The sequence below is a fragment of the Tachypleus tridentatus genome, unplaced genomic scaffold, assembly GCF_004210375.1.
Source record: "Tachypleus tridentatus isolate NWPU-2018 unplaced genomic scaffold, ASM421037v1 Hic_cluster_2, whole genome shotgun sequence".
NCBI classification, from domain to species: domain Eukaryota; kingdom Metazoa; phylum Arthropoda; class Merostomata; order Xiphosura; family Limulidae; genus Tachypleus; species Tachypleus tridentatus.
This window is the reverse complement of record NW_027467782.1, coordinates 41,304,791-41,331,666: the sequence shown is the minus strand read 5'-3', so window position 1 is coordinate 41,331,666 and position 26,876 is coordinate 41,304,791. Positions and strand designations below refer to the sequence as shown.

General features: G+C 31.2%; 1 protein-coding gene across 2 annotated transcripts; it reads left to right on the top strand.

The window, feature by feature from the left end:
* Positions 1–22,439, top strand: LOC143242850 (uncharacterized). 2 transcript variants are annotated; one of them, XM_076486451.1, is made up of 4 exons: positions 1–532; positions 6,014–6,081; positions 8,224–8,320; positions 19,700–22,439. In XM_076486451.1, the coding sequence occupies exons 3-4, from the start codon at positions 8,246–8,248 to the stop codon at positions 20,564–20,566; spliced, it is 942 nt and encodes a 313-aa protein (XP_076342566.1). In that variant the 5' UTR covers positions 1–532; positions 6,014–6,081; positions 8,224–8,245; the 3' UTR covers positions 20,567–22,439. The 2 variants fall into 2 exon arrangements, with proteins under 2 accessions (XP_076342566.1, XP_076342565.1); XM_076486450.1 differs by lacking the exon at positions 1–532 and adding an exon at positions 5,613–5,692.
* Positions 22,440–26,876: the final 4,437 nt, after the last annotated feature.

Below are 26,876 nucleotides of genomic sequence, written 5' to 3'. Positions count from 1 at the left end.
ATTTATTCTTTTGAAACAAAATAAAAGTAACCAATAATATTAATGGGTAGAAAAGCGAGCAGAGAAAACAAAGTCAGTATATTCAGTATGATGTTTGTGATTTGTGTGTTATATTCAGATATCATTCTAAAGTAACATACAATGTTACTGATGTAATTATTTTCAATTATCATAGCATTTCATTTATATTTGCAATATAAGTCAAAATAATTTAACTTTTTAATTATATCATTCCAGCCGCTGTTATAATAAAGTACTGATACACACCGTTTTTTCATGTTCTAAATCTATTTTTCCTTCAACCTCTGTTTGTAAGTTTTTTATGCCATAGCTTTTCCTCCTTTTTTACATCTTCTGTGTATCCTAAGTTTCTCTCCTCTTATGTTAAGAAGGCTTCTTTGGATCCTAAATTCCCCCCTCTTCCTCTCCGTAAGTATCTTGTGAACTGTAGGTTCTTTAAGTGTCGCAGTCCTTTGGAAGCCTTACAAGCACAGCTGAAAAGGGTTCTCATTTCATCACGTTGAAACAAAAGGTGTGAAACTTGGAATTTTAACATGTATTGTATGATTGCAAATGTTTCAGAAATGGATATGGTTATGTTTAAAATTCATGAAATTATTTTTGTATGATACATTTAAAAAAAGTTAAAAGTTAGCATTAGAATTTTCTACTTTGTAGCTGTTTCAATTGGAACTCTATTCGAATTAATTGTTAAATTTTCTGAGGTAGTTTAAAAATCTAATACTTCTAAATTGCAGTCTTACATTATTGTGTAAAATAGTTCAGGATGTTAATCCTGACAAAAGGAAATTCTAAAAATAATTATTCTTTGGGTCAGAAATTGTTTCTAAAGATATGTTGCAAGAGACTTCTGATTAATTTTTATATAAAACTGAATAAATTTTCTTCATAAATTTTTGAGTACATTATGAAAGTATTAATTGAAATATTAGCATTAATTAATTGTTATTAATATAAAAAAGAGTGATATCTGGAAAGGCATATGTATTTTTGTTTTTCTGTTAAAATATCTGTATACCTACTTATAGATGAATTGTTGAATCAGTGGTCTGGATGCCTGTCATGTATCCTTAGACCCTTAGGCTCTTTCCTGAGAGTGACATGGGAGGGTTTAGATCTGACCACTGTATGTCACTTTTAGAGGACCTGTGTCTTTTCCAAACCTGACATATCTCCTCCTGAAGAATGACATATGAGAATTTGCATTTGTATCTGATTACCACCCTCTGTCACTTTCTGTAGGTTCCTTTATCTTTCTTGTGCTTTGAACTAGTATGTCAAGTGGTATGTATGTGAGTGTGTGTATATATACACAAGAAATATATTTGTAATTACTTTTAAGTTTTATCTATGAATTATAATATTTTAATAATAAACACACACGTATATTTATATGCAGGATTGGAAATAATTATGGTAATGGTGCAGAAAAAAGTTGTGAAAGTCTAGTACTACAGGATTGACATCCTTTTATCTTGTGTATACAAACTACATCAACATGTTGATAGGTTACACTACAACTGATTGTCATCTGGCTAGTCAGAAATTTCTACTCTAGAATAAAGCTTATAAAAGTAGAGACAGTAATGCTATGCCCAATAATAGTAGTGTTAATCCAGTCATGCTTCCCATGAAATACTACAAACTTGTAGAATTCAAATTTTTATTGAACATATTTTATTCAACATACATATAAGTATTATATCAAGATTTTCACATGAGAAACCCTGTGTGTTTTAAATTAACTAACAAATCTTTGTTTTGGTGTGTGTGTGTACTTATGCTCTGAAGACTGGGTTGATTGATGATAAACCCTACAAAAAGAAATTCTGGCATACATCAGAAATTTCTAGTGTTTCTTATTGTTACTTTTTGAGTTTGTGGAGTTAGGTTTGTGCATGGTCATGTATAGCAAACTTGTATGGTGTACAGTCGGACTAAATCAGCCTGGTAGTGAACATGCAGGAAGCACTTACGTTTAAGTGAATGACATGTTGAAATTAAAAAAAGAAAATTCCACAAAGATGTAGTTGTAGTTTCAAAGTTTATATGGCTGTCTGTTGTGTGTGGTCCAGAGTTTGTTGGTTAATGCCAATTTCATTAGTTACAGTATACAGCAGAGAAGTGAGAGCCAGTTGTAACATGTATTTTAGGAAAATGTTTATACCTCTTCAAACAGAAATTTAGAATTACACTTTTAGTAGCCTGTACAGAGTGGTGTAAAAGTCAGACCCCATAAGGGTTGTGAATAAAAATAAAACAAAAATACTTACATTTTTATTTGTTAAAGTAAATATTCAAGTTGCTGGCCATTATCTTACAAGAACATGCTGATTTGGAGCTAATGGCCAGCATTGTGAACATTACATTAATGAACAAATTAGTTATTACTTTTTTATTATTGTTTTTCAAAATCCTTATGGGGGTGCAACTTTTGCACTACTCTGTAAAATCACTTGACCTAATTCTTTAGTGTTTTTATCCTAAATTTTGGTTGCTCGTGTGCTGTCATCTTCAGGGAAATCTGAGGATGATTTTGTTTTTTGTATTGGTAGTAGTAAGGATTCAGTTATGGATTTTACTCTGTAAAAAGATGTGGATGTCAGGTTTTTGTAAAAATATGAAGAATAGATATATGAAATAGTAAGACAAAGAAGAATAGAGATGTGGGTGGGAAGTGGTGGGTAATACAACGAAGAATAGAGATTTGGGTGTTAGATATATTGAAGGACAAGAATAGATATTGAAGAATAGATAATGAAAGTGCTAATGCCCATACCAGCCATATTGAGAATGAATGTTTGTTTGATGAGTTCAAATTAATATTATTTGTGCTTGAGTAAGTGTGTTAAAACTGACTGTTGTATGCTTATTTTGAATTACCAAACTGGATTCTTTTTTTATTATAAAGAAAAGTGTATTGAATATGAAATTTTTAAATTTTTGACAATGCATGTTGTTGTCATTCTACATGTTTGTGACCCCCCCTTCATTGCACAGTGCTGTGTTTATGGACTTGCAGTGCTATAAATTGGGTTTCAATACTTGTAGTGAGCAGAGCACAGACAGCTTTTTACGTAGCTTTGTACTTAACTCTAAACAAACAAATCGAAATGTATTATGATTTTAGAAAATTATTAACGTAAGTTTTTACATAAAATTGATGATATTAATGGTAATCACAAAATGAAATTTAATTTTCAGATAGTTAGTAGATACAAATATAACTTATATACCAATGTTTATAGGATTATTTTCACTGTTATTTTGAAAAGTGATATGTATGGTGGTGGTACAAGTTGTCTTTTACTCACCGTATTAAACCTGTACATAGGAATAAAAATATTCATTAAGTTTGCACATTGCTCAGTCATTTTAGTGACTTTCAAAAACAAATTAAATTTGCTTAAATATTTAAGTTTTATCACTTGTTTTGGACTAGTGAGTGAAAGATAATTTAGTTAAGAAGTGTTGAAACATATTACAATATGCAGATTTAAGTTGCAACTTGATAGATGAAATGACTGCAAAGTTTTCTTAATGAAATAGCTTCGAGATATAAAGCTTCAAATATTATCTATTGTTATTGGTACATTGTGTTTAAAACTTGAAAATTGTTAGTGAACTGTCATGATTAGTGTACTATGTAAAACAAAATTAACCAAAAAGGCTGGAAGTGTAGGGTATTTTTTACTAACAAAAATATTTGAAAAACTGTTTGTAATGGACAGTCTTGTATCTGAAAATGTGAAATCTGTCTTTTAGTAGTCAAGAGGAAATGTATATTTCTTTTGTGAATTAAACAACTCAATTAATGACTTATGCTACTCATATGAAAAGTTTACCTAATATTTTTGTAATAGACCCACAAGGATATATTTTGACATCAGGTGAAAACATGTCAGCATACACTAACTGTAGTTCTGTTTAAACAGTTTGTCTGATGATCACCATATAGTACAATGGTTTAAATGTTTCAAGAGCTATTAATTTTAAATGTTGACTTATAACATTTAAAAATAAATTTCATTATTAATTTAGTATTTTGTTTTGGAACCTCTTCTACTACAACTTAATTTGAGACCAGCTGTTACTTATTTTGTCTGTAAAATGTCAGCATTCTTAAAATATGTATGCAATAACATAGGACAATATCTCTACTCAAATGTGTATGTTGCACTCTATTTATTCTTGTGTCATTATAATTGTAACTTGACTGTCACTGTTAGAACAAATAAGCTACTTTTTATTTTCATAAGTTAGGGTATAATATAAGCTAACTTTGGGAATGGTTAACAGTTTTTGGGTGCAAAATTTCTGGTACTCAGTTTCTAAAAAAATCATGTGATGAAAATGTTAGACCTAAAATGATAAAATATTAGGTTGTCCAGAAATAAATGTCGTTTTTGAACTGTGAAGTTTGGAAAAGTATAAACCAGTGTTGTAAAACATGCTTTAATCAAAGTAAGCACCATTTGTTTCAATACCCTTTTACAAACTTGTAATGATGCTGTTTGTGCCCCTGCTGTAGAAATCAGACTTTTTGTGGTCAGTGAACTCTCTGAAAGCTTCTTCTGTAAATGCTTGGTTTTGAAAGCATTTATTGTTCATAAAGTTGTAAGGGAAAGGTTTTTGGAATAAGGTGGATGAGGCAGATCCTCGATTCCCAATTCGTTTGGAGTGTCATCCTTGACAGTTCTCATAATGCCAGTTTTGTTTATTGTCAGTCAGCTCATGCAAAGCCAATTTCTTCACCTTTTTAGTCACAGTCATATGGTTGGCTATGCTTGATTTGCTTGTGTCTAGCTTTTCTGTAAGATAACATACTGTTGTACGAGGGTCTATCTCAACTGCTTCCCTTATTGTGTTTTCATTTAAGGATGGCTTCCTTCCACAACCTTTGTGGTCTTCAAGACTTTCATCTCCATGTCCAAACCTTTTTAACCAACACTGAACTGTATGTTTAGTAACAGATCCATGGCCAAATGGCTGGTTGATGTTCCTTGTAGTTTTGTTAGCTTTTCATCCAAGTTTGAAGGAAATCAGGTGAAGGTCCTTCTTGTCTATGCTGCCTTGGGGGTTGCAAAACTTTCTCTGAGTACAGTTGAAACAGCAGACAATTAAAACACCTTGTAAGTGACAAACATTGGATTAAACTAACCAACTAATTAAAGTTACTCAATATTCAGCTTCTAAATGTCATTGTGAGAATTCTGACATTTATTTCTGGACAACCTAATAAAAACAGAAATTTTGCTTCAGTTTTTTCTCTATATCATGTCTATTTTATATGTTGTCTTACTTTAAAACCCATGTAAGTAGATGCACATAAATATAACATAATATTCAAAACTATCTAATAGTTTGTATTTTAAAGTACCTAGTAGTTTTTTCACTTTAAGCTCCCTCTACAACTTCCAGCTCAAATTCTTATTACGTTTTTGCTATGTAAAAATTTCTCACTTATATTCAATTTCAAAATCAATTTTCTGTATCATTGTTCTGCTTGTTTCAGGTATTAATTATGGAGAGAACCTCTGTTAAAGGTTAATAAGATCATAAAATTAAAACTAAGTAAATGTTTTTATTGCAGTTTACATAAAAGAAAATTGTATAATTGATGCAAGACATTAAGTTCTGTAGTCACTCTGTAAGAAAACATGAGATGTTGGTAAGATTTGTTTTGTAAGGAAAGTGGTAAATCTTAAAATAATAAAATTGTGATTGTTTTTTGTGCTACAAGTCCAACTTAAATTGAATGTTGTATTCTCTAACTTCACAGTTGATTTAACCTAAAATTCTTTTCTTATAAATGTAGAATACTAAAGGTTGTTCATAGTAGTAAGTGATAATAATCAAAATTCAAAGCTTTTAAACTAATTTACATAAACATATTAATGTTAATTACTTTCATATATTTTCTTACTTCTGGTGTTGATTTTCAGAATGATGTCTTAAATAAAACTTTTGAATTTCTATTTTTTTTGTCTAGAAATACAAGAATAAAAATAAGGTTCCACCTATAAAGAAGGTGGAGAAGAGAAGTGGCAGATCTTCCAAGTAAGATATTTGTTGTACAGATGAAGTAATTATTGTAGTCCTGTTTTTCTTTGGATGTTGTTCTATGAAGCCATTTTGATTTACACTGTTAGACCTTATATCCCCTTACATAATAGCTTTTCTCATTTGTTGCTGCCTTCTATATGTGCAATTTTTCACACATCACTAGCCTGACACTTTCACCTATCCCATGTGTTTACATGTGATAAAGCTGTAATGTAGCATGTAATAGTCTTCCACCCATAGGAGTTTGACACACTCTCCTGACACAGCTTATTCCCTCTTTACTGAAGAATACAATTTTTGCTTCGTTATTTAGTGATAAGTCTAAAGATTTACAATGTTAAAATCAGGGGTTCAATATCCCATGATGGATATAGCAGATGTCCTGATGTAGATTTGTTACTTAAAAAAAACAAGTCACAGTCATCTTATTTCAGCATTGTTGAGAGCATATTTACGAAAATTTTGCTCATGTTTTTTTGAGAAGTTTGGTTGATTTTACTGGCCACATGACGTCTTTCTACTCATTTAAAGTTTTTATAGAGTTAATACTTCTAACTTTTAATATAGTGTGTATACCTTCACAAAATTTGTCAGTCTTTCACATACAAAAAAATCATATTTTTAATAAACTAAGATAAAGGTTTGCCAACAAATATATTGAGTACTTGTTTTAAATAGTCCAAATGCAAAGTAATTTTTCACATTAAAATCAAAAAATACTTTTCCTCATTTCAAAAATCTCGAATTTCATTATTTGTGTAATCCATAAAACCTTCTAAATATCTGATACATTTGAAATGCTTTTAGTTTCTTTCCATTAAAACTTTATACTTTGCCTGTTATTTTCTCTACTCTAAATCAAAACCGGATTGGTCAATTTAATCAATATTGTAACCACCAAAAACAAATTGAAATAAATCTAAATAACTTTTTTTTTCTTAAAATTGTAATATAAGACTACATTTGTTTAAAATAAGTAGCTTTTAACAATATCTATCTATTTGTAATTAAAGTTTATTGTTTGCTTGCCTTTAAACTGTGTTTAATTACTATTCGTACTATTATAAGTTGTAAGTCACTTGGGTAACATAGAGGTTATAATATGCTATGGAATGACATTACCTGTGAGCTACTCTGAGCTGTTCAAGTGAAATTATAGGAAGGCTTAAAAGTACTAATGCTGTTTAACTTGCAGATCTTAAATATAATTTTATGTGTCCAGTAAATTTTTTCTCAAAAAGTGTAGTGAATAAGGTTAGTTTACAAGATAAAAAACATGATGTGATATCTTTTCTACTTTCAATACTTACCAGGTTAAAGTAGCAAGGCTTGAGCAGTTCTTGTTTTCCACTGTTCACTTGACGTATCGTCTCTAAAGTATTTAATACAATGACAATTACTCACAAGCTAAAATAACAATTGTACTAAAGACAGTTTTGTGGATGGAATTTCATAATATACACAAACGTGAAATTTCAACACAACAGCATTTTTGAACATGCTTCAGAATTCTAATTTGGATTTTTTAAAATTTATTTAATCTTTTATTACAGGGTGGAAAACTAGTAGTATCATCTAGTGCATTATCATTAAACCATTGTCATTTTAGACTATTAGAAAAATAGTTATCTACATTTGGTTGATAGCTTATGAAAACTGCAAAATATGTTTTGATATTGTGACATAATTAGTAAATAATAGGGTTATGATAAAGATGAATTAGTTACAAGACTATTGATAAATAAAAGTAGAACAAGTAAGGTTTTATGAGTGTTTCTCAACAACATGTCTGACAACCACTTACTCAGTCTGGGATTTTACAAAAACAAATAAATATGTGAATCAATGGATTTTCATTCTGTTTGCATTTTAGTTGTCTGTGACAATTTGAAAAGGTTGTAAGTGGGTCACTAGTATTGAAAAGGATGAGAAATTATGGTCTATACAATTTCTAAAATAAAGGTGTTTTGGTCAACATGCAGGTGAGTAGGTTCTGAAACTGACAAACATTTCAATGTAACTCTATAAGTAATAAATTTCCAGAGGTAGATTTTAAATTAGGTCGTAATACTGAAAAAGTACCTATTAATTGTGATGAGATTCTGAAATGTTAAAACTTTCAAACTCCCATTTCAGAAACTTGAAATCAAAAAAGACAATGGAGGCATATACAAGCATCTGTTCTGAAAATGCTCAAAGTGAAGAAATCAAAGGAAAATCACGCTTCAGTATGGTAAGCTTTGTATCCTTTATAAACAACTTATTGTAAAAATAAAATTAGTTAAAATTTCTATGTTTAAATATATGCAGTTTTTTGCCAACACTTTGAAAGAAAAATTTAATTGGGAAATAGAGGGAATTCAAGCATGCAAATGTGATATTATAATTGGTAATTATTTATTATTTTAGATAAGTAAAACATTACTACTAACTGTAAGCATATACAATACGAGGGCTGTTCAAAAAAATACGCAGACTGACGTCATAAAACAAAATGTACTTTATTTAGAAGTTACAGGTCTGGGACCCCTTCAAAGTACTCTCCTCCCCAACGCACACACTTATCCCAATGGTATTTCCACTTGTTGAAACAGTCTTGGTACGCTTCTTTTGTAATGTCCTCTAGCTCCTTTGTCGCATTTGCCTTAATCTCGGGAAACATCTCAAATCTTCTTCCTTTCAAGGGTCTTTTGAGTTTGGGGAACAAGAAAAAATCACAAGGAGCAAGAGGTCAGGTGAGTAGGGGGGGTGGGGAAGAACAGTGATCGAGTGTTTGGCCAAAAACTCACGAGTTCTGAGGCACAAATTTCGCAACAACATGGTGCATCTTCAATTTTTCGGTCAAAATCTCGTAACAAGATCCAACTGATATCCCACACTCTTCAGCAAGCTCCCTGACAGTCAGATGTCGATTTGCCCGCACCAGGGTGTTGATTTTGTCGACGTGTGGGTCATCAGTTGACATGGAAGGACGCCCAGGACGCTCATCATCTTCAATGGACTGTCGACCATCCTTAAAACGTTCATGCAACTTGAAACATGCCGTATGCTTCATAGCAACATCACCGTAAGCCATGTTAAGCATAGCAAAAGTTTCAGTCGCAGATTTTCCAAATTTAACACACAATTTCACAGCAAGTTATTGCTCCTTCAGGTCATTCATTCTGAAATCCGCCAAACGAAAAAATCGCACTTCACTTAAAACCGCATAGCTAATACACAAATGAAGATATATGCAATCGGGAAATGGCATCGTAATCAGCTGATCTGTGCGAACCTAGCGACATCAAGCAGATTCCCCTGGAACCAACTAGAGCCTCGCAATTCAAACAGTCCGCGTATTTTTTTAACGGACCTCATATATATTTTTATGCTTTTAGCACTGTGAGCTGCATACACATGTATATGGTGAATTTAAATTGACATTATACATATGCAAGAAATGCTGTTAAACAATGAGTAAATTTTAATTTAAAATAGATAGTCCTTTTCAGGAATGGTTTTTGAAATGAGGGCAAAATATATCTGCTAATACTGATATCAAATGACCATTACTTATAAATACTGACACTTGAAAGTTTGTTTTGTCAAGTAATTCTACCTGTTAACTGTTCAAATATATTCTCTAATACTAATATCAAATGACCATCACTTATAAATACTGACACTGGAAAGTTTGTTTTGTCAAGTAATTCTACCTGTTAACTGTTCAAATATATTCTCTAATACTAATATCAAATGACCATTACTTATAAATACTGACACTGGAAAGTTTGTTTTGTCAACTAATTCTACCTGTTAACTGTTTAAATATATTCTCTAATACTAATATCAAATGACCATTACTAAAATACTGACACTGGAAAGTTTGTTTTGTCAAGTACTTCTACCTGTTAACTGTTTAAATATATTCTCTAATACTGATATCAAATGACCATTACTTATAAATACTGACACTGGAAAGTTTGTTTTGTCAAGTAATTCTACCTGTTAACTGTTTAAATATATTCTCTAATACTAATATCAAATCACCATTACTAAAATACTGACACTGGAAAGTTTGTTTTGTCAAGTACTTCTACATGTTAACTGTTTAAATATATTCTCTAATACTGATATCAAATAACCATTACTTATAAATACTGACACTGGAAAGTTTGTTTTGTCAAGTAATTCTACCTGTTAACTGTTTAAATATATTCTCTAATACTGATATCAAATGACCATTACTTATAAATACTGACACTGGAAAGTTTGTTTTGTCAAGTAATTCTGCCTGTTAACTGTTTAAATATATTCTCTAATACTAATATCAAATGACCATCACTTATAAATACTGACACTGGAAAGTTTGTTTTGTCAAGTAATTCTACCTGTTAACTGTTTAAATATATTCTCTAATACTAATATCAAATGACCATCACTTATAAATACTGACACTGGAAAGTTTGTTTTGTCAAGTAATTCTACCTGTTAACTGTTCAAATATTCTAAATATATCAAATGACCTCTAATACTGACACTGGAAATATCAAATGACCATGACCACTTATAAATACTGACACTGGAAAGTTTGTTTTGTCAAGTAATTCTACCTGTTAACTGTTCTAAATATATTGACCATCTAATACTGACACTGGAAAGTTTGTTTTGTCAATATCAAATGTTCAAATATATTCTCTAATACCATGACCACTTATAAATACTGACACTGGAAAGTTTGTTTTGTCAAGTAATTCTACCTGTTAACTGTTCAAATATATTCTCTAATACTAATATCAAATATCAAATGACCATCTAATACTAATACAAATGACCATCACTTATAAATACTGACACTGGAAAGTTTGTTTTGTCAAGTAATTCTACCTGTTAACTGTTTAAATATATTCTCTAATACTGATATCAAATGACCATTACTTATAAATACTGACACTGGAAAGTTTGTTTTGTCAAGTAATTCTACCTGTTAACTGTTCAAATATATTCTCTAATACTGATATCAAATGACCATTACTTATAAATACTGACACTGGAAAGTTTGTTTTGTCAAGTAATTCTACCTGTTAACTGTTCAAATATATTCTCTAATACTGATATCAAATGACCATCACTTATAAATACTGACACTGGAAAGTTTGTTTTGTCAAGTAATTCTACCTGTTAACTGTTTAAATATATTCTCTAATACTAATATCAAATGACCATCATTTATAAATACTGACACTGGAAAGTTTGTTTTGTCAAGTAATTCTACCTGTTAACTGTTTAAATATATTCTCTAATACTGATATCAAATGACCATCACTTATAAATACTGACACTGGAAAGTTTGTTTTGTCAAGTAATTCTACCTGTTAACTGTTTAAATATATTCTCTAATACTGATATCAAATGACCATTACTTATAAATACTGACACTGGAAAGTTTGTTTTGTCAAGTAATTCTACCTGTTAACTGTTTAAATATATTCTCTAATACTAATATCAAATGACCATTACTTATAAATACTGACACTGGAAAGTTTGTTTTGTCAAGTAATTCTACCTGTTAACTGTTTAAATATATTCTCTAATACTGATATCAAATGACCATTACTTATAAATACTGACACTGGAAAGTTTGTTTTGTCAAGTAATTCTACCTGTTAACTGTTTAAATATATTCTCTAATACTGATATCAAATGACCATTACTTATAAATACTGACACTGGAAAGTTTGTTTTGTCAAGTAATTCTACCTGTTAACTGTTTAAATATATTCTCTAATACTGATATCAAATGACCATTACTTATAAATACTGACACTGGAAAGTTTGTTTTGTCAAGTAATTCTACCTGTTAACTGTTTAAATATATTCTCTAATACTGATATCAAATGACCATTACTTATAAATACTGACACTGGAAAGTTTGTTTTGTCAAGTAATTCTACCTGTTAACTGTTTAAATATATTCTCTAATACTGATATCAAATGACCATTACTTATAAATACTGACACTGGAAAGTTTGTTTTGTCAAGTAATTCTACCTGTTAACTGTTTAAATATATTCTCTAATACTGATATCAAATGACCATTACTTATAAATACTGACACTGGAAAGTTTGTTTTGTCAAGTAATTCTACCTGTTAACTGTTTAAATATATTCTCTAATACTGATATCAAATGACCATTACTTATAAATACTGACACTGGAAAGTTTGTTTTGTCAAGTAATTCTACCTGTTAACTGTTTAAATATATTCTCTAATACTGATATCAAATGACCATCACTTATAAATACTGACACTGGAAAGTTTGTTTTGTCAAGTAATTCTACCTGTTAACTGTTTAAATATATTCTCTAATTCTGATATCAAATGACCATTACTTATAAATACTGACACTGGAAAGTTTGTTTTGTCAAGTAATTCTACCTGTTAACTGTTCAAATATATTCTCTAATACTGATATCAAATGACCATTACTTATAAATACTGACACTGGAAAGTTTGTTTTGTCAAGTAATTCTACCTGTTAACTGTTTAAATATATTCTCTAATACTGATATCAAATGACCATTACTTATAAATACTGACACTGGAAAGTTTGTTTTGTCAACTAATTCTACCTGTTAACTGTTTAAATATATTCTCTAATACTGATATCAAATGACCATTACTTATAAATACTGACACTGGAAAGTTTGTTTTGTCAAGTAATTCTACCTGTTAACTGTTTAAATATATTCTCTAATACTGATATCAAATGACCATTACTTATAAATACTGACACTGGAAAGTTTGTTTTGTCAAGTAATTCTACCTGTTAACTGTTTAAATATATTCTCTAATACTGATATCAAATGACCATTACTTATAAATACTGACACTGGAAAGTTTGTTTTGTCAAGTAATTCTACCTGTTAACTGTTTAAATATATTCTCTAATACTGATATCAAATGACCATTACTTATAAATACTGACACTGGAAAGTTTGTTTTGTCAAGTAATTCTACCTGTTAACTGTTCTGGAAAATATACCTGTTAACTGTTAATTCTCTAATACTGATATCAAATGACCATTACTTATAAATACTGACACTGGAAAGTTTGTTTTGTCAAGTAATTCTACCTGTTAACTGTTCAAATATATTCTCTAATACTGATATCAAATGACCATCATTTATAAATACTGACACTGGAAAGTTTGTTTTGTCAAGTAATTCTACCTGTTAACTGTTCAAATATATTCTCTAATACTGATATCAAATGACCATTAGTTATAAATACTGACACTGGAAAGTTTGTTTTATCAAGTAATTCTACCTGTTAACTGTTCAAATATATTCTCTAATACTGATATCAAATGACCATTAGTTATAAATACTGACACTGGAAAGTTTGTTTTGTCAAGTAATTCTACCTGTTAACTGTTCAAATATATTATCTAATACTAATATCAAATGACCATTAGTTATAAATACTGACACTGGAAAGTTTGTTTTGTCAAGTAATTCTACCTGTTAACTGTTCAAATATATTCTCTAATATTGATATCAAATGACCATCATTTATAAATACTGACACTGGAAAGTTTGTTTTGTCAAGTAATTCTACCTGTGAACTGTTCAAATATATTCATTCAGACAGCTGCATAGTTTGACATCCAGTTTTTCTGTATTTTAACCATTGATGTGAGATAATTTATCTTATAAATTATTGAGACACAAAATGTACTAATGTAGTTACAGTTCCATTTTGTACTTTAACAACAATAAAATTATTGAGATACAAATAGCTGTCATATATAATGATAAACTTAGGAGTATACATTAATAACCAGGAAAAAAAAATTTCACTAAAAACAAAATAAACATGTTATGAACTCAAGCAGTCAAAACGCAGATAGCCTTCATGCAGCTTTGCACGAAATTCAAAAACAAACAAGCAGTCAGTATTGCAGTGTAGTTTTGATGTAAATGTGGTGCTCTATAATTAGTATTTATGATACTTGGATACTGTTAAGAAACATATTATTAGTTTGGGGAACTTGATTCAAATATTTGGCATATTTTAAAGTACACTTTAAACTAAGAGATGGAGCTTCCTAATCTACAGTCATGTGAAAAAGTCAGTTCATCCTATGAAAGCCTGTGTACTTTTGTAACATTTTTGGATATATAGATACTTAATCTCAATTTTAACAATACTGAAAGATTATAGGAATGTAACTAAACAACTAAAATGGAAGAAAAGACTTTTCAAGATCTTCTGTAAATGTAATTCTACAAAAATGCATATTCTAACTGAGGAAAAAGTTAGGACACCCCCACATTTATTCTCACTTAAAATGGCTCAACTCACACACAGGTGTATCACACCAGGTGCACATGATTAGAAGATCGTTACTCAGCATTTTGAATGAGGCTTGCCCTATTTATACCTCAGACATTTAGTTTGGTGTGCTCCTGACTGTTGAAGTGAGAGTGAGCACCATGGTGAGAGCAAAAGAGCTGTCTGAGGCCTTCAGAAAGAAAATTGTAGCAGCTTATGAATCTGGTAAGGGATTTAAAAAGATCCCAAAAGATTTTGAAATCAGCCATTCCACTGTCCGGAAAACAGTCAACAAGTACAGGGCTTTCAAAACAACTGCCAACATGCACAGGTCTGGTGATCCAAGCAAGTTCACTCCAAGAGCAGACTGCAAGATGATAAAAGAGGTCTCCAAATACCCTAACATGTCATCACGGGAGCTTCAGCAGGCTCTGGCTACTGTTGATGTGAAAGTGCATGCCTCTACAATCAGAAAGAGACTGCACAAGTTTAACTTGCATGGGAGGTGTGCTAGGAGGAAACCTTTGCTCTCTAAGAGAACCATCAAGGCCAGACTGAAGTTTGCCAGAGAGAATGTAGACAAAGACCAGGACTTCTGGAATAATGTTCTTTAGACAGATGAGTCCAAAATTGAATTACTTGGACACCAGAACAGAGGACATGTTTGGCATAAACCAAATACAGCATTCCAGGAAAAGAACCTCATACCAACTGTGGAGCATGGAGGTGGAAGTGTCATGGTTTGGGGCTACTTTGCTGCAGCAGGACCTGGACAGCTCACAATCACAGAATCCACCATGAATTCTACTGTGTATCAGAGGGTGCTTGAGTATCATGTGAGACCATCTGTAAGAAAATTAAAGCTGAAGTGGAACTGGACCCTGCAACACGACAATGACCCAAATCTTACCAGTAAATCCACCAAGGACTGGCTGAAAACTAAGAAATGGAGAGTCCTGGAATGGCCGAGTCAAAGCCCAGATCTTAATCCCATTGAGATGCTGTGAGGTGACTTGAAATGGGCTGTACATGCAAGAAACCTCTCAAACATCTCACAGCTGAAAGACTTCTGCATTGAGGAGTGGGGCAAACTTTCTTCAGACTGATGTCAGAGACTGGTAGATGGCTACAAGAAGTGTCTCACTGCAGTTATTTCAGTCAAATGGGATAACACTAGCTATTAGGGGGGTAGGGTGTCCTAACTTTTTCCTCAGTTAGAATATGCATTTTTGTGGAATAACATTTACAGAAGATCTTGAAAAGTCTTTTCTTCAGTTTTAATTGTTTAGTTATATTCCTATAATCTCTCAGTATTGTTGAAATTGAGATTAAATATCTATATATCCAAAAATTGTTATACAAATACACAGGCTTTCATAGGGTATCCTAACTTTTTCATATGACTGTATATGTTTCTCTATGGTTTTATAAAGAAATGCATCATCTTCAAAGAGTACATTATAATGTTTTTTATACCTATTACACTTTTGTTTTTGATTCAATTTTCTTTTTCTGAAACTAAGCAAAAGCATCAGATCTAATCTGATTCAATTACCAGTATTCCCTTTTTGGTTAATGTTTGAGGAAACTAAAAAGAGATTTTAAAAGTTTCACTAATTTTTGTGCCAAGACAGAAAGAAATAGAAGAATGGACTTAATTAGATATGAAAAAGAATTACGTTTTTAAAATTCACACATTTTTCTTGTTTCTACATCGTACATTCCCTTCTCTTTTGTATATAGAATGAATTTCAATACCTAAGACTCAGGCCTAAATGTTTTGTTTATTATACCTACTTTTAACACTCATTGATAAATTACTTTATTATTTGCAATTGCTCAGTCATATGTTTGAAAGTGAATATTGTTACAGATTTCCATGTAATTACTGTTTTTTAGTTAAATTTGGTTAGCCTCAGTTCTAGAATCCTACCTGATGATGCCAGATAAACCTGGTGAAGCATTATGAATAAAAAAAAAATCTAATTTTGTTTAATAACATGGGAATTTATAGGTATGGTTAAATACAACCTAATGTGAATATACACTATCATCAGACTTGGAGGATTTCCACTCATTTTTTAGCCTTGTGAAATGTTAAGTCGTTCATTAATTTTCTAATTAGCTTTTACTTGAAAAAGAAACACAAATTCTCTATGTACAAGCAAAAAAAATTATATAAAGTATTTCAGGTTTGGTTTGGCTGTTTGGCATTTATTAATGCAAAACAACTTGGCTATATGTGTCAAACACCAGTAAAACCATAAAAGTAAAACTGTTATAACATAAAACTAAACAATGTCCTAAGGTCAGACAGAAGACTAAAACAGAATTTAAAAGGTCAATAGTTTCTAAAACTTTAAAAATACAATCAAGTTGGATGGTATCGTTGTTGCCAATGACACCATCCAATGTCAGGGCCAAACTCTTAAAAAAACACATGTCAAATATGGTGCCATCACTCAGAGTTATAATAAGAGCACAAGAGTAAAATATGAGCCTTTGGGACTAAAGTGTTACAAAGACCACACATTGGTGGATCATTTCCAGATTAAAGAAAATGATGGGTTGAACTGACCAGTGATAGCCAAGTTAGGATAACTTCCTCTTGACCAAAGAAAACAACAGATGGTTTGATCTGGAAAAACTTATGATATTTTCACTCTTAAGTCTTAAGTTGGCACTGGCATGAAGCAGAGCCTTCAGTAGAGGACTGTAGCCACATATGAAGTAGATATAGGACTAACAGCATCAGAGCAGACAGACTCAGCAAGCTTATTCCCATAAATGGCCAGGTATCCAGATTGAAACAGAAGATAAAGTAAAATGAGCCAGTTGTTTTTTGAATATTTACAAGAACAGTGTGAGTAATAATGTGAAGTGATTACAGGGTTAGTAGAATTAGTGTACTGCATAGCTTCTACATGATCCAGGGCAAGAGAAATGGCATACAACAAGGCAGTGAACACAGAAACAATAGTAGGGCCCACAGAGTCACATGATTTTGAACCAAGTATATAAATAGGAGTGGAAGATGGTTGAAAAGATTTTTGACAAAGAGAAGATGGTATTTCCAGTAGAGTATATTTGCCTTCATCATATGCCTTAAAGAAAAGTCACAGATAGCAGGATGGGCTGATAAGTGGAGGCAGCCATGTTTACCAAGGACAAACCCAATTACCACTTCATAACCAAATTAACATGTTTAGCATTTATCATTCTTATAACATAGCTTATTTTCAGTTATATAAGTTGAATTAACTTCTTTTTTAATTTGTGGATAAAAGTATGTTTGCTCTCTTTTGTATAAATTTTATGTATACCTTAACCCTTTTGTAATGGACTCAGTGTAATATACACAAGCTCATACACACTATTTACACTATAACTTATGATACAATATGTGTATCTTCACAAAAAATTTGGTATACCATTAGTAAATGTTACAAGTTTTTTGTGCACAAAATCATATTTTTAATGAAATATTTTTACTAAAGATTTGTTTGTTAAAATACTGAGTCTGTTTCTTTACTAGTCCGAGCATGAAGTAATTTCATGTTATGATTAGAAAATTATTCTTCATCCCAAAAATCTCAAATATTATTTGTATCTCTAAGACCTAAAAATACATTTCAAAGTTTTGGTTTGAGTAAGACTTTATATTTTATGTTATTTTCTACACCATAAGTATGTGGGATCTGTCAATTGACCCACCTTGTAACCATTATACAAAAATTGGGAAATAAATATAAATTATGCTTTTTTTGTGCTAAAGTTACTACATGTAACAACATGAAAGTACAAATGTTTCTTGAAGTAGTGTAAGTCTTAATGTTATATATTTATTATAATGACCTTTCAGTCATGCCTAGCTAACATTACATAACTTGAATTGATGTGTACTTGTGTTACTGTCGCCAACAGTATAAAAGTGCCCTATAGTTTTCCTGTATTAACTGTATTTTAGTAGACTGGTATTTTATAATATTCAGTCACATTTTAGTTATTGTATTTTATATGTATATAGGTAACTATTTAGAAATAAGTTACAAACTTAGTTTTCTTAAAATATAGAGCAAACAATTATATTTTCTAACTCGAACCTTTGAACTCAGTTGCTGATGAACATAGGTTGCTAAACCTTTTAAAATTTCACACTTGGAAAATATTAAACAAAATTTCATGTTAGGTTTTGTATATACAGTTGAATAACCAAAAAATCTTAAATAGCTCCTGATATCATATAATTTAATTTTTTTAAGCTCAGAATCTAAGCTGTATTTCGGTTTAAAAATATGAAACTTTGAGCAGACTAAAGACACAACCTAACTTCTTGAAATTTTGGTTTGATAGAACAAGGTAGACTTTTCAAAGATTAAAATAGCAGGTAAAACCATTCTAGGGACATTCTAAGCTGTTAATTGGTTATTCACATGTTATCTATTGAAGTAAGTGCATATAAGGAACTGTTTTCAGAAATGGTGAATGGGACCAATGTGTTTGATTCAGTACATAAACCATGTCTCAAAAAAACAAAAAAAGATGTGGAGTTCTTATTTTATATTCTAGCTTTATAATAATAATTACTTGGGTCCCTATAGTCAGCATTTTAACATCACACACATCTAATTTTAAACAGTACTGCATTCAATATACCATGTGACTCACTAAAATATATATTGGATATATTATTTTAACAATTTAAAAATTAACTCATATGTAATATAAATGTTTTTATACAGTTTTAGGTGTTTCTTATAGATGATGTAGAAATACTTTATTTTAAAACATTAACAGGTGTCAATTTCTTTCTGTAAAATACTGTAAGGGAATTGTTTTCGTTACCAGAATTTTCACCTATGTGGCACTGCCCAAATCCAGCAGGTACTGGTTAATAATGCTATTACCATATTAATTGCTTCTATTTAATTACCAAGACAGTTATCACTTAGCTATGTAGCTTGGTTTACATATATCTGATAGTTAATCTAATTTCTATTCAACTTTTTGATGATAAAAATGATGTATTAAAACATAATTTTTATTATAAACTGTGTGTTTTATGAATATGTATTTATTACTGAAAGTAAAATATTAACAGTGGTTAGGGTCAGTTGGTGTAGTCTCTGTCTTACCAGACATGAACTGTAACTATGTGTCTTAGTGTAGAATCAGTTAAAAATACATTGTTTTCTAACTCGGTTTCAATTTCATTCTTGAAAAGTAGTGAAATTTAAAAGTTATTTTGTCCTCAGAAATCCAGACTAACTATTGTTTCTTGTTATTGGTAGAGAGGAAGAACGTATCCACCTCTGAAAATATCAGGACTGTACAGCTTTACAAGCTCAGAAGATGAACCACAAGATCCAGAAGTAATCTGGCTTTCACAAAAAAAGCAAAGAAAATATTCAGTAAATAAAAAAAAGAATAAGTCTAAAAATATAACCAGGAGAAAATCTTCTGGAACTGACTGGTCTGATATTGAAAAATTTGAACTAACAGTAGAACCCTCATCTGTTTCTAAGACAAGAATGAGACTTTCAAGGTCTGATAATAAAAGTAAAGATACGCAGAAAGAACTAACACAGTTAGTGCATGAAGCTTCTCATGATAATTCTGGTATTGATGTATCAGTTATTCATTCAGTAAATATGGTATCCAGTACTGAGGAATTGAGTGCACAAAAGGATTCAACTGTTTTATCTGACTCGTTGGAAAAAATCAAAAGTGTAAGTAGTGGAAACAAGACAGGTATTACTCAGAAAGAATACAGTTGTAAAGGTCTTTGTGGATTAGGTATGGAAGATAAGTCTGACAACATAATACAGAAAGCAAGGTTTGGAACTGTGCCAGAATCTGAAATTTTAGGAAGCAAAAGTACAGAATCTTTAAACATTGATACCAAGAGTAGAACAGATTGCACTGAAAACAAAAGTGAACAAAAACTTAATACAACCTGTATTCAAGAAGAAAAACAGCACAGTATGTTAGAGAAGAACTGCAGTGTGAGACACCATGCATCTCCTATAAGATATCCTGACGTATCATCCAGTTCTGATGAACTGGTCAGTTTTGCCTCCTTTAAACAATCATTTGGTGAAGAGCTTCATAAAAATTCCGGACACTATTGCAGGAGCTTGTTTCACCAGAACAGCTGAGGAGCAGGCCTTTTAAATGGAGAAACTCTGATCTAGGTTCTCCAGACATTATCCCACTAAACAACTCTCCAGAGACAGATTTTGTATTAAGTCCTGTGGGTAGAAGTGAGAAGTTCAGTTTTGATACCACATGGCCAAATTTGAAGCATGAGAAACGTTTAATGATGACAACACCAGGTCCTTATACTCCAACACAAAAGGTTTACATATTTCATAACCATTGTCATGGTTATGTATTTGTATTGTATAAAAATATTGAAATAGTATTTTGTTGTATGGATGTGTGTGTGTGTATACAAAAATCATATGTAATGAATAATAGTTTGTTAGCTGTGGCATATATTTTTTACAAGATCAATTTCTAAAATTCAGTCACTTGAAATTAGATTGTATTAGAATTATGCAATACTATTAGGTATTTAGTTGAAGTAAAACTGAAAGCATAACCATTTTTGGCCTCAAAAATAAATGAACAAAAGAGGGTGGGATGTTTCCATTGTTACTTTTTCATTTTTACTAACACCATGATGTCGTTATGTGTGTGTATATTTATATATAACACAGCTTACCATTAAGAAAAGAGAAACTAACTTCAATATTTAGTGAATCTGCCTATTCTGTGTGGTATCTAAAGCAAAATCATGATTATTTACAAGATTTGAAATCTAGCCTTGTGAGATTGAATCCTAGTCCTCATACAGAACACAGATGAGAGTGTTCCAAGAAGGTGGTTGTTTGTTTGGGGTGCTTTAGCATGGAGATATCAAGAATAGACAACTCTTCTCAATAGGTTCATTACTGGCAATAAGTTTGGCCATGGAAGATTGGTTAATGCCCTAACATTCAAGTTGTTGTTTTCTGACTTGAACTGAATGAGCAAAATCTCCATCTTGGATGAAAATACTATCTTATCTGGCAAGTTGGTCACTGACATGGGTAGGTAGGAAGACTTTTGAGAATTGTGCTGCAGTGATTGTCCCTTTACATGCCACCAGATAGTCAAATAGCACCCCACGGCTCAACATAAATACTAATATATTGTGACTTGTAAATGGTTTGAGAAAATCTTGGTAGGATAGTACCAAACACACTCTGAGAATAGTGCAAGTTCAGACTCATTGGAAGAAATTACAATAATGCAAAAAAGCATGTGTGTACAGAATATTGATAGTCGACAATCAAGTAAAGTAAAACAAAATTAATGTGAAGGACTGCATTACAAACATCAGATCCCAACTTATGACTAATAATAATTTGCAATAAACAAAAATAAGCCCAAACAAAAATTAAAAACTCTGCACCAATCAAAAGGATTTCCATAGTACAGGCTATAATGTGGGATATAAAATGTACCATAGATTTTGGATGTGACTGTGAAAGTAGGACCCACATTATGGTGGGGATACATCATCTATCAGTGTTAACCTCCATTCTTACATTAATAAAATTCATGAATAATCAAAAGAAATAGAAATGAAGAGAGCGAGATGTGGGTGCTCAAACTCCCAACGTCCCACATCTGTATCACTCTTTACTGCTTCTAGACAGTTGTGGGAAGGTGACTGATCTCGAAAGTAAAGAAAAATAAAATAATATTAAGGTACTACCATTTGGGGGTAAATAAGAAAAACCTCCTGAAGTTGAAATATGCACACGATATATTGAGAGTATATGTATATATTACATATATATACTATGTAATATGTATATATTACATATACTTAGTATTCTGTGTAATAATAGATGTGAACAGTTAAACAAAATTCTAATCTGTGGTAATCCAGCTGTTTTTTTAAATATGTGAACAAAATTTTGTCTGTTTATGGATTCTTTTCTGTTTCTGCCATCTGCTACAGAGAACATACCGTATCTTTAAAACCTAAAATTATTCAAAATTATTCACTAAACTAGATTGCTTATCCAAGACTATTGGTTCCCTCAGTTTTGAAATGTCTTTCTAAACTATTTATGTACCAAATTGCTTGTGGATCCATGACTATTGGTTCCCTCAGTTTTGAAATGTTTTTCTAAACTATTTATGTATGTTTTCCAAATTGCTTGTGGATCCATGACTATTGGTTCCCTCAGTTTTGAAATGTTTTTCTAAACTATTTATGTACCAAATTACTTGTGGATCCATGACTATTGGTTCCCTCAGTTTTGAAATGTTTTTCTAAACTATTTATGTACCAAATTGCTTGTGGATCCATGACTATTGGTTCCCTCAGTTTTGAAATGTTTTTCTAAACTATTTATTCAGCCAGTTGAATGTCTTTAGAAAACCTCATAAATATTAAAACAGCCAGACTAAGAGCAAGAACACCAACAATAAGATCCAGACATCAGTAATGAATATCTGGACTGATCACAGGTATTGATCAGATGTTCTCTTCACAGATGAGTCCAGCTACTTCCTGGGCTATCATGATGGATGCACTTGAGTGTAGAATGACTTAATGAGAGTTATGTTTATAATAGGACATGACTGATACAAAGGTGGGTGAAAGATAATTTTATATTTAAACACAGCTGGTATGGGTAGAGAAAGCACTAGTAGAGGAGCAAACAACGTTTTGACCTTCTTCAGTCATTGTCGGGTTCACAAAGAAAGGGTTACTGACCGGTAGCTGACCACATGTTTGAAGGCAGTTGTGTAATTCAGTGTAGGAATGTAGAAGGCGTCCTTAGATGTTGGATATATTTTATATATATAGGTACTAAGGTGTTCCTTTCTATTGGTTTAATTTGGGCTTGAGTTGTTGTATGAGTAAGACTTCTTTAATTTTGTATTTGTTTATGTTTGTTTCTTTATTTAGTATTTGGGTGTTTTCTATGGTTATGTTGTGTTTATTTGATTTGCAGTGTTCAAAAACATTTGAAGGTGACTTTGTGTTCTTTGAATCTGGTTTCCATTTTTCTACTTGTTTTCCAACATAGAAGTTGTGGCAGTTATCACATTGTATTATATAAATAATGGTGTTGTGTTTGTCAGTGTAGTTTTTACATAGTGTAGACCTTAGTTTTGTGCCTGGTTTTTGAATAAATTTGGTATTAACTGGAATGTCATATTTTGTTGCTAGTTTTTGCCAAATGTTGGTTATTTTTCTGCTGATGTCTGGAATTTATAGTATGCAGCCGTATATGGTTTCTTGATTTTTTAAATCATGGGGTATGTTTACTTTTATTAGTTGATTTTGCTTTTCTAAATATATAATTTTCTCTACAAGTGGGTTTTCTCATCACTGATTGGGTTAAAGATGGTTTTGGGTAGCATCAATCTTATGGGTCATATAGACTTGTACATCATCTAAAATAGTGTTTTAAATAGAAAAGGTACAGGGATTGAATTTTGGATATCTTTGTGAGTCCATACACAGGAGTTATAGTTCCAGATTTCATTTTAATGGATGATATTGCAAGATCACACAGTACCAGGCTGATGAACTAGTACCATGATGAGAATATTGAGATAATGGACTGGCCAGCTTGTTTATTTGATCAAAATTCTAGTGAGCATGCTTGGGACATATTGCAAGGCAGCTGTATCAGCTCATCCTGTTGGATCTTGGAATCATCTTAGCCCAAGAATGAAATAATATACCCCAACAGACTGATCTAGGAATTGGGAAGATATCATCAGACTATTATTAATGTGACAGGAGGACTTACCTGGTGTTAAAGTGAGAACAAAATCCTGTTTGATGACTATGTGGATACTCTGACATTTTCAATATTAATCCAGATTTTGGACATTAATTTTGTTATGTCAATTAAAATCTTGTAAATTGCTACATAAGGTTTTGTTTATATTTGAATATTCCTTGATACAAAGGGATAAAAACCCTTAACCTGAGTGCTGACGAAAGGGGGTCTTTCTTCTTCAGTGGCAAACTGGCTTGGGTTATAGGATTTTTGTCACTTTGTATCGAGAGTTCTTGAAACTACATGTTTTCCTGACATAATGAGTGTATATTCCATGAAATATTACAAAATTATGGTGTGATCCTTAGCAAAATTTGAGTAGTGTGTGTGTTTTGTTGGTTGTTGTTTTTTCAGGATTGAACTCATCAACCAATCAGCATCTAATTTACTTCATGCTCAAAATAAAATTGTTTTGATTGTTTAACATCGGTTCAGTTTCAAGGAAATGATAAACTGAGTAAAATGAAGGCTACAGTAGAACCAGACTATATTCATAATGCAAAGAAAAATAGTAAGTATGATTGTAAAGTTTAACAATTGGTATTTAGTTTTTATTTGTAGAACTAGACTTAAACCATACATTGCTTTTTGTTTTATACTTATTATTGAAGAGTTTAGTAATAACTTTTGCATTACATAAGACTTATATTTATACTAACTTGTAGTTTAATTTTGAAACAAATGCAAGTCGTTGAGTATTCTTATAACCTAGAACTGTAAAGCAAATTCTGAAAAGTTCTGTACATATTTTGAATGATGTAAATAGGACCATTTAAGGAATCACTATTATGTACACTAAAGTGGTGTATTTACACTGTACTTTCTGGAGGCTTGTCTCAGATAACGTACTTTGCTGCTGTCTTTTGCAACATATGAACACTTTACCATCCCTGATGTCAGACGATGCTATTAATGTTATTTTATTGTGGGACTGTTTTGCCTTGTGTGTTAACAAGGAAACAGAAACTGTTAGATTTTGTATTCCCATGTGATGAAATGAATTTAATTCTTTTGTACTTCATATCACTAATTTTTAAATTCCACTGCCTTAGGCTCTTATATTTTGTAATGTAATCAGTCACACAGTTTGTTGAGTCTGTTATTTTATTTGTTTGGGTCTGACTCACTTGAATGTGCAGCTAACTTATGCACTTGAGTCATTATTATTATTTTGTTTACAATCTAGTGAAACAACACCTATTGTAACCCTACTTCCATTTTATGATGAGATAAATTGTGGTTCTTTATATACTTTTGGTGCCTTAATTATTAGTGGTCTTGCATCAGTTCTAACTATTCTCAAAATGTGTCACCATTGATCCAAAAGCAATGTATTGTACACTTGATTATCATTATGCATAATCCATGAGTCCCTACTACTAACAATATGTTTTTGACTTTCATTATTTACTAATGTGTTAATAGCTTTTGTGTGGTTAGTTTCTAACTCAGTTGTCACTGCATATATATAAGGTGTTGCATTTGTTAAGCACACGTCATTGTTGGTTCAAACAAAAATGTGTTAATCTGATATTACAGCATCATAGCAATTTTAAACCTATTTTTAATTGAGATTGTAGACAGCTGGAACATTAATAGACAAATGCTACTTGTAATAATTTTGTGGACAGTTGTAGTGAGGTCTCCATCATTGTGTAAAGTAGATATTAATTTACTTTCTATAATATTTTGCAGAGAAAAACACATGGTAGAAACATTGTAGTAAATTTTTAACTCTATCGGACATTTTGCTTATTATTAGTTTCATATTGAAGCACATCCCATTGGGAGACAAACAAATATTTTAGCTATTTTGCTATCATATAAATTGTTAATTAAAGATCAAATGAAAAATTGCAACATAAGCATATTGTCATCAGTTTTGAATAATAGAGTGAACTGAAATCAGTAGAAAACTACTTGGGTGGAATTTTTAAACCTACTTTCTGTGATGATCACAATTTTATTTAAGGGTAGTAATTGTATTTAACATAAAACTTAGCTTAATTCATATAAATTTATGACTTTTAGAAGATTTGTACTTTAGTCAGAGTTTTTAAAGAACATACTTATGTATTTATTGGTTGCTTTTTTTAATGCACTATCATCAGAGTTTTAAAATGAGCACAAAGAGCAAATAAAGACATAAAATAAGTTTTTATTTTTAAAAATCTTGAAACAAAATGACCAACTTATAAATTCCACTGTAATACTGCTACTGGCTGCTGTGGTTAGAAAACAGAGTAAAATTGTCTAGATTGACCAAAGACAGGATCAAAGGAGAAGAGACCTAAAACCATGGAACTAACCTACTCTTTGAGTTTGATAAAGATTCTAGCGTATTATCTCACCATGCCAACAAGTACTCTAAATAAATATATTTAAAGGAGAGAACCTCAAAATTCATTCTAACTTGAAAGAGTATCTGTCTTACCCTTTGAAGTTAGCTTACCTAACACTCATGAATATTCACAGAAAGAAGATGGTACAAGCAAAGACTTAGTCTGTTATTATGGTGTGATTGCATTTTCCAAAGGGGACAAAGCTTAATTATAATTGATTGCATGTGTCATTATACAGTAAAACCTGTCTAAGGTAGAATAGCTTA